Here is a 9,643-nt window from a genome sequence, read left to right as displayed (position 1 = left end):
GAGGTGGAGCACGGCCTGATGGAGGCCGAGGTGCAGCACGACCTGATGGAGGCCGAGGTGCAGGTGGAGCACGGCCCGATGGAGGCCAAGGTGCAAGTGGAGCACGGCCTGATGTAGGCCGAGGTGTAGCATGGCCTGATGTGGGCCGAGGTGCAGCACGGCCTAATGGAGGCCGAGGTGGAGCACGGCCTGATGGAGGCCGAGGTGGAACATGGCCTGATGGAGGCCGAGGTGGAGCATGGCCTGATGGAGGCCGAGGTGCAGCACGACCTGATGTAGGCCGAGGTGCAGCACGGCCTGATGGAGGCCAAGGTGGAGCACGGCCTTATGTAGGCTAAGGTGCAGCATGGCCTGATGGAGGCCGAGGTAGAGCGCGACCTGATGGAGGCCGAGGTGCAGCACGACCTGTTGGAGGCCGAGGTGGAGCACGACATCAAATTCTAATTTTTTGAAAAAAATTTCTCTTGAAAGTTTATAGGAAAATATGGTCATTTTCTACTCTAAGTTTGAAAATTCTCCAAGTCTAAAATATCCAACATGTAATCCTTCATATTGTCATCATTGCCGGGGGGTGACAAAATTCGGTGTCTACAGATTGCCCCTCTTTAACCGAGACCTGTGTAACGGTCAAAAGGCAAAGAAAAGAACACACCATTTTGTCACCAAGAGCAATGTACTGCCGACATCCGGCTCAAGGATGGCGGAGGTGCAAATGCAAATGCAAAACGAGCGATAAGACCAAAGGTAGGAAATGTCGATCGGTAACACATGCAAAATCAGGTAGCGTATGGATGTTACTATGATTGAAAACCTACCGCGGTTGGTCAATATAGAGGTACTGCCCACACTGCATGACGTCGAAAGTTTGAGTTTCCAGCCGTGTGGCTGTCAACTTTGGGATTCTCTGCAGGGGTGATTATCCTAGCACAGCGGTGCTCAGCTGGGATCAACAACGGTGCTCGGTTGTGATCCTAAGGATTCTCAAAAGTTGGTGCGGATAGTCCGTATTGGCAGTCGTTCAAGACTATGAACCTTGGGATTCTCTGCAGGGGATGATCATCCTCGCACAGCGGTGCTCAACTGGGATCAACAACGGTGCTCGGTTGTGATCCTAAGGATTCTCAAAAAGTTAGTGTGGATAGTCCGTATTGGCAGTCGTGCAAGACTATGAACCTTGGGATTCTCTGCAGGGGATGATCATCCTCGTACAGCAGTGCTCAGCTGGGATCAACAACGGTGCTCAGTTGTGATCCTAAGGATTCTCAAAAAGTTGGTGTGGATAGTCCGTATTGGCAGTCGTGCAAGACTATGAACCTTGGGATTCTCTACAGGGGATGATCGTCCTCGCACAGCGGTGCTCAGCTGGGATCAACAACGGTGCTCGGTTGTGAACCTAAGGATTCTCAAAAAGTTAGTGTGGATAGTCCGTATTGGCAGTCGTGCAAGACTATGAACCTTGGGATTCTCTGCAGGGGATGATCGTCCTCGCACAGCGGTGCTCAGCTGGGATCAACAACGGTGCTCGGTTGTGATCCTGAGGATTCTCACGAAATTGGTGCCGACGATGTGTTTGGTTGTGCATCTACATTGGAATTAGCAAAGGAAAACTTAGGAGATTCTGGATCTCAAATACCTGAATAAGGACATGAAGCTTAGCAAAGTTAGCAACAAACATTTGCATTGAAATTAAGAGATCGCAATGGTGTTCGAGATGCCATCACATGCCGAATCCACGAGAGGTCTAGATCCGAAAGCCCAGGGGCTTGGAAAGAGCACCATCATACGAAGGTTAGTGGTTAGTAAAAACACACAAAGCCCATATGTTCATGAAGGAGAATGTTGCTAGTAGATTGATCATCATAAAGGACAAAGTCTTTTCATTGAAAGGAACAAAAAATGGTGCCACGGCTACTACAAGTTTTGAAAAGCAGCAAGGTGGGGAACGACTCCTCAGTAAACGCTACCCAGACCAAAAGATCTTCAATTTAACAACCTTAACCTAGGCGAGCCAAATGGTTCCACGAGGCTGCAATGGAATTCACCAAACCTTCTGTTAAAGCCTCTGTGATAGGCGTGGTACCCACATCCCCTAGAGCACCCTGAGGTAAACCGAATTGACGCATGAAGCGAACCGATATGTAGAAGGAGGTATGGGATATGCCTAACAACCTGACATAGTCACAGCCAGAAGTGTGAAAAACAGGGTTCCGAACTGACCACCAGTGGACTTCCCACCTGATGCTTTTCTCCGTGAGGGCTCCAAGTCGCTCAGGCCAATTTGTTGCATCATGGTAGTTAAAGGTCTGAATTCGCTTGAAATATTGGAACGGTTCCAAATGAGATGTAACCAAGGGTTGGACCAATTGAAGGCGCTCGACTAACCATACCTGGATGAGGGTGAAGCACCCATTAAAGTCACTGGTGCGAAAATTTTTCCGACCTGTCATAATATCAAGTCCTCTCAAAGTCTCCGCCAAAACAGTAGGGATAATGTCACAACCTTGTCTCAACTGCCGGATGACGTTGATGATAACGGGTAAGCCTCCACACTCGAGGGAATGCAACAGATAACGAGCGATTATGCAGAAAAGGAAAGCATTCCTTCGATGCACCCTAAAGCTTTCAGTATTTGATCGAAGTGGGGCAAACTCCTGGATAACAGCATACAGGTTGATTCGATCACTTGCCATGAATCGCTTTGCTTCTTTAGCACTCCAACCGAAAAATTCTCGAATTTTAATCGAGCTAACGGGTTGCAGTGTTGGGCGAAAAACATCTCCCCGATGATTGTGAACAAGACAAGCTCGGAATTCTTCCCGAGTAGGGCAAATTTCCACAGTTCCGAATCGAAAAACGTGAAGTTCTCAGATCCAGAAACGAGATGCCTCATGTATCAAAGCACGACATGGATTGATGCGCTGGAGCTGAAAGAGTGCATGAAGGTGCACCTCCTCAAGGACTTCAGGGTCGTCGTCCCTCATTGCTACCATCCATCGGCGGAAAGCAACATCCATGATGATAATAATGGGAGCAGCAAAACACAACTCGGATTTCCTGGGTACATCATAAAATGTCAGTTCAAGGAAAGGATCAATTTACAAGAAAATATCATATGACACATCCACCAAAGTAAACTGATTTTTTTTTTGTCATTTGCAAAAGCTAAGAACCCTTTGAGCCAATTTAGAAAATGTAAGATTGGTCTCTCAGATGACAGCGATCATGTCTGGGCCCAAACCCTAAACTAAAAAAAATGTTAAGACACACATACCGAAGGAAACTAACCCGATGGTTCTGCCATGGGTAGAGTACAGATACTACTTTGGGTAGCGTCCTCACGAGAGGATCACACTGACTAAAAAAAAGAGTTAAGCTGAAAGAGGGGCTATTGAAAACTCTTGGGAACCGTCGAATAGGAGAACGGTAGATGGAGTCTTCGAGCCAGATCAAGACAATTATTTGCAAGGATGACGAGTTCACGAAAGAAATCACGTCAATCAAAAATAGTCATTTTGAAAAAAAAAAGGACTAAAGATGAAAACTCTTTGGAATCCGCCAAATTTAAGAGACGGTGGGAAGAGTTCTTAGTCGGACTAGATCACCTCCTGATGATAAGAGTAGCGAGAAACCATTTGCCTGAAAGGGGAAAGGGATAGCTAAAGATGGAAAATTAGGTCCAACCCGCTATGAGGTGTGGGGGAAATATGACCGAGCTCGATTTTGACTTTCAAGCTGCCTACGTATCCTAAAAATTTAGGAATCAGGTCGAGCGTAGTTCATGCCTCAAAGGCAGTTTTCCTTCATTGCATTCCTTTTTTCTTCTTATTTTTTTTTTTTTGAAAGCGGAGGCTAAACATAATACTTTTTCAGCTGATCTAAGTTGGTTAGGTACTGTAGTTCTTGACCATCAAGATCTACAAGGTGTATTGCCTTCCCCGGGAGGATTTCCTTCACCGCAAAAGGGCCACTCCAATTTGGCCTAAACTTGCCCCTTAGATCATGAATGGGTGCTCTCTGCTCCTTTAAAACCAAATCTCCAACTTCCAAGGAACGTGGGTGGACTTTTTTGTTGAAAGCCCTTGCAACTCGCAGTTGATACTTCTTCATGTTGTCCATCGCCTTCATCCTTTTTTCATCAATGAGGTTCAACTCCTCGTACCTTGACTTGAGCCAATCCGCTTTTGGAATCTGACTCTCCATGAGAATTCTAAGAGAGGGGACCTCTAGCTCAACCGGGAGGACTGCTTCCATCCCGTATACTAAAGAGTACGGAGTTGCCCCAGTTGGAGTTCTAATAGAAGTCCGATAAGCCCATAAGGCATAAGGTAATTTGTCAGCCCAATCATTGTTCCTATCAGCCATCTTCTGGAGTATGACCTTCATGTTTTTGTTTGCCGCTTCAACCGCTCCATTGGTTTGAGGGCGATAAGGAGAAGACCTGTGCCTTGCAATCCTGAATTGTTCACACAACTCCTGTGCCTTGCCCCTAAAATGTTGACCTTGGTCAGAAATCACCTCATGGGGCATCCCATGTCGGCAAATGATATGTTCTTTTAAAAATTTGGCTACCTTTGCCGCTGTGAGTTTTGCGTATGACTGAGCCTCTACCCATTTGGTGAAGTAATCAATAGCTACCAACACAAACTCATGCCCGTTCGAAGCTTTGGGGTTAATTTTTCCAATCACATCGATACCCCAAGTGGAAAAAGGCCACGAAGAACTCATCGTGTGCAATTCTGTTGGGGGCACATGGATGAGGTTGGCAAAAATCTGACATTTATGGTACTTCTTCACAAATTCTGTGCAATCGGCTTCTAGTGTATTCCAAAAATACCCTAATCGGAGAATTTTCTTAGCCAACATACTAGCATTCATGTGAGGGCCATAGATTCCCTGATGTACTTGCTCCAAGATTGTTTGTGCTTGATCTTCATCCACGCACACCAGTTGTACACCATCAAAAGATCGCTTGTATAAAATGTCTTCGTGTAATATGAATTGGGTGGCATAACGCCTCAGGAACCTTTTATCTCCTTGGGTAGCATCTGTAGGGTACTTCTCCTCTCTTATAAAACCCACGATATGGGCAAACCAAGGCCTACCATCTACCGTCAGGGCATTGACGAAGCCTTGATGTGAAGGATGATCTCTCCGATCTATAATGAATGGTTGTATTTGCTCACCCGGACCAAAATCAACCATCGATGCGAGAGTAGCCAAAGCATCGGCAAACCTGTTATTGTCCCTCTGGAAATAGTCAAAACTAATTTATGTGAACTGCTTCATTAGAGACTCTACACACCCTTGGTATGGTTTTAACTTTTCCTCCTTTGTTTTCCACTTGCCTTGAATTTGGCATATGACAATCGACGAATCTCCATATACTTCTATTCTTTTGACCCCAATAGAGATGACTGCTTTCAATCCCATGCGGCAAGCTTCATACTCGGCCATGTTATTGGTGCACTCGAAGTCGAACCTATATGCCATGGGCATGTTCAACCCTTCAGGAGTTATAAGTAGAACTCCGGCTCCGCAACCTTTGTGATTGGCATCTCCATCAAAGAACATTTGCCAAATGCCAACCTCATTTTCAACCTCAACAGAAACTACATCTTCGTATGGAAATATGTCATTCAAAGGCCTCATATCAATAACTAGATGTGCGGATAGATGTTCAGCGATGACACTACCCTTGATGGACTTCTGGGTGACATACACAATGTCGAACTCCGCTAAGAGCAATAACCAATGTGCTAATCTTCCTGTCAATGCGGGTTTCTCAAAAAGATACTTGATGGGATTCATTCTGGATACCAAAAAGACTGAATAGGTCAACATGTAATGTCTCAACCTCCTTGTTGCCCAAACCAAAGCTGCACAAGTCTTCTCCAGGGTTGTGTACCTTGTCTCACAGTCTGTGAACTTCTTACTAAGGTAATAAATTGCTTGCTCTGTATGCCCATCTGGACCATGCTGAGCCACCATCGATCCCATGGAGGTTTCTAATACAGAGAGATACAACAACAATGGCCTTCCGGGAGTTGGGGGAATGAGGATTGGTGGGTTTACCAGGTAGCTCTTGATGCGATCAAAAGCCAATTGGCATTGAGGATTCCACCTCTTAGGTTGATCCTTTTTCAGTTTTTGAAGATCGGTTCACATATGGCTGTTAGTTGAGAAATGAACCGACTAATGTATTGGATCCTTCCTAAAAACCCTCGAATTTCCTTCTCCGTTTGAGGAGGCGACATTTCTGTTATTGCTTTGATTTTAGATGGGTCAATCTCAATGCCTCTCTCACTTACCATGAACCCCAAAAGCATACCACCTGTCACCCCAAATACACATTTTTGTGGGTTCAGTCTCAGTTTGAATTCCTTGATCCTCTCAAAGAAAACCCTCAAAGCCTTAAAGTGCCCTTCTCGATTAATCGACTTGACAATCATGTCATCTACATACACCTCCACTTCTTTGTGTATCAAATCGTGCAAGATAGTGGTGGCGGCCCTTTGGTAGGTGGCACCTGCATTCTTCAAACCAAAAGGCATCACCCTGTATCTATAAGTGCCCCAATCCGTAGTGAAAGACGTCTTGTCTTTATCTTTGGGATTCATTTGGATCTGATTGTAACCAGAAAACCCATCCATGAATGATAGAAGCGCATGCCCCGTAGTATTATCCACTAAAAGATCGATGTGTGGTAAGGGAAAATTATCTTTGGGGCTCGCCCTATTAATGTCCCTATAATCCACACATACCCTGATCCAACCATCCTTCTTTGGTATAACTACGACATTTGCCAACCATTCAGTATACCTCGTCACCCCAATGAACCCTACACTAAGTTGCTTGGCAATCTCCTCTTTTACCATCAGAGCCCAATCCGGACGTATGCGCCGAATCTTTTGTTGGAACGGCTTTGCATCAGAGAAAAGAGGGAGATCATGTTGAACTATGCTGGCATCAATACCGGGCATATCGGCGTATGACCAAGTGTTTGAGATTTAAAATATAACCGCAAGCGTACGGATCAGTGAAGCTACGGGTCAAACACAAGGAGAGCAGTCACTTTATTTTTTTTATTTCTTTTAATAATGCGAAAGTGAACCGATTAATGGATGTGATCTAATTCTAATTACCGTCCTAAACATATGTATCTAAAATAACGTCCTAACCATTCGTCATCTAAGAATTTAAAGACGCAAGCCACGCAATTAAAATTAAATAAATAAATAACTGAAAATAAACAACCCACGCAATTAAAAATAAATAAATAAATAAATAAAGGAAAAAAAATGCTGAAATAAAAATAAAGTAAAAGAAAGGGGATAAAGCTAGAGAGAGACTCACAAGTAGGATTCTCTACTTAGCCCGAGGGATGCATCATAATATGAGCTTCCCTACTTGACCAGAGAGTCACTCTTACAAGGGTTACTCTACTTGGCTTTAGGGAAAGGGAGACAATTAAAATAAAAGTAATAAATTGATGGTTATATGGCTAGGAAGGGCAAAGCCAACACATACACTAGCCATGAACCTTGGGGGAAAGGGATAGCAATAATGTAATGACTGAAAATAAAAATCCTAAATTAAGAAAGAAAGGGTAGTCAGAAGAGGGAATGAGAGGGGGGAGAGAAGACTACTGAAGGAGCCTACTTACTTGAATCAATGCTTGAACTTGAAAAAAATTAGTCCACGGCTCGTGATCTTGTCACCTAGATCTAAGCCTAGAACTATAACTTAAAAAATTACAATTCAATTGCATAAATCATAAACATAAAAAGGTTGAATAAGAATAAAAGAGTGCTTGCATTAATTGAAATAAAAAAAAAAGCTATTACAAAAGTGATTGAAGAAAAGATAAAGAAGAACTAAAACTAAAGAGAGAGCAAGAGAAAGAGAGAGCAACTAAAAAAAAACTAGAAGAAGAATAAATTGTCTCCCCTCCTCTTACATGAGTTGTTTTTATAGGCAATGGGGAGGTAGGGTAACAAATTTCTCTTTCCTAAAAGAGAGAAACCCACAATTGGTTGTGAGATCTTTTGAGACCAAAAGTGCTAAGGTGGAAGAGAGAGAAGAGAGAAATAAACTTTGAGAAATTTCCTATAATTTGTTTGCTTATTTTCTTTCCTTTTTTTTTTTTAATTTATTTTTCTTCTTTTTCTCCCTCCAAGGAACGATTTTCTTCTTGCTTTATGTGATTTGGACAATCTTTTGGTGGGTGATGATGTGGAGGAGAGAGAAGATTTGGACAATCTTTATTTCTCTTTTTTTTTCTTTCCTTTTTTTTTTCTTCTCTTCTTGCGTAGGAACCCTTCCATGATTTTCTTTGCTTCTAATTTGATGTAGAAATCCCCTCTATGACCTTAGTGCTTTAAGTGAATGAAAAGCAGGAAATCTTCAACAAAATTCTCTAAAAAAAACAACCATGAGATTCGAACTTGAGACCTCTTGGTGAGCAAGGGAATTTTGTACACCATAGCTCACCAACTATGCTAGGTAGTTGTTGTTACCAAAAACAAATCTTTAATCACTTAAGGATGTGGTCCATCGATCCTTGTTGGCATTTGGAGTATTCCTTGTACCTCTGGGACAATTGCAAACGGGTTGGTTCTGCATCTCGGTTCAGTTCTGATCCATTATTCTTTTTCTGGCCCGAAAAGAATAATCATTTGTACGGGTGACCAAACGAATGTGTACTTTTAATTGAACATGTCCATCTTGCTCAGAATTTTGTCCTCTTCGTAACCATGAAAAGAAATAGGACCTCTTTACGTGTAAAATTGAAGATATAGCATCCGATAGTCTTTAAGGCCTTGAAATTATAAAACATGCAAAAAGAGAGTAAAACCCAAGGTAGCTCCATTCTAAATATGTAAAATGCATGTTTTACTACCCTAGATTTCACACATAAATGTGCTCATCAAAATTCCCCCACACTTAGACTTTGCTAGTCCTCGAGCAAAACAAAAAGAAAAAGAATAAAAACAAAAAAAACTAACTCACTTTCGTAGGAATCACGGTTGCACTTAGCATGTGCAACAAGCCTTTAAACCCCTAGGTCACCCCTAGTGGACGAGTTGTGTATCGTGGGTGTTTGCAGTGAATATACACCCAAAATTCAAAATAAACAAATCCCAACTTTGGCTAAAGGTAAGGCCCATACCAATCCAGAGCAAAGATAATTTCTCTTACAAGGGACCCCCACACTTGAACTTTTATTACCCTTTATCAATTCCAGGCACTAGCATATTTCTTAATTTGGAACTCACCTCGTCTCTTCCAAAACATCCTTATCTTAGGGCAAAACCACTTGTGAAGAAATAGGGAACCAATGACTAAGGCGTTGGAGTATTTTTGACCAAACATGTTACCAAGCATTAATGACATTTGCACATTTTTTTCTCTTTTTTTTTTTCACTAATAAACTCTATTCTACTCCACTACTTTTGGCCTGAATGACATGGTGGAGCAAACACCAGACACCCAAGTTACTATGTAGCTTCGCTTTTTGCATATGCCCACAAAGGCAGTGATGCTAGAGTTACTTCAGAAGTTTCCTCCTAAGGAATTTCGATCAAGACACCACGCTTCTTGAGGCGCAATGCCCTGTCTAGTTCCAAGGGAATCAACTCTTATT

The 9,643-nt window shown here is 42.9% G+C and overlaps 1 protein-coding gene across 1 annotated transcript; it reads right to left on the bottom strand.

Annotated features, from left to right (window-relative positions):
* Positions 1-2,864: 2,864 nt before the first annotated feature.
* Positions 2,865-5,988, bottom strand: LOC122082297. The gene is made up of 3 exons (XM_042649755.1): positions 5,386-5,988; positions 4,160-5,247; positions 2,865-3,054 (listed from the first exon to the last, which is right to left on the bottom strand). The coding sequence occupies exons 1-3, from the start codon at positions 5,986-5,988 to the stop codon at positions 2,865-2,867; spliced, it is 1,881 nt and encodes a 626-aa protein (XP_042505689.1).
* Positions 5,989-9,643: the final 3,655 nt, after the last annotated feature.

This window comes from Macadamia integrifolia, chromosome 6 (assembly GCF_013358625.1).
Source record: "Macadamia integrifolia cultivar HAES 741 chromosome 6, SCU_Mint_v3, whole genome shotgun sequence".
NCBI classification, from domain to species: domain Eukaryota; kingdom Viridiplantae; phylum Streptophyta; class Magnoliopsida; order Proteales; family Proteaceae; genus Macadamia; species Macadamia integrifolia.
The sequence above is the reverse complement of the archived record's forward strand: the minus strand, read 5'-3'. Positions and strand labels throughout refer to the sequence as shown.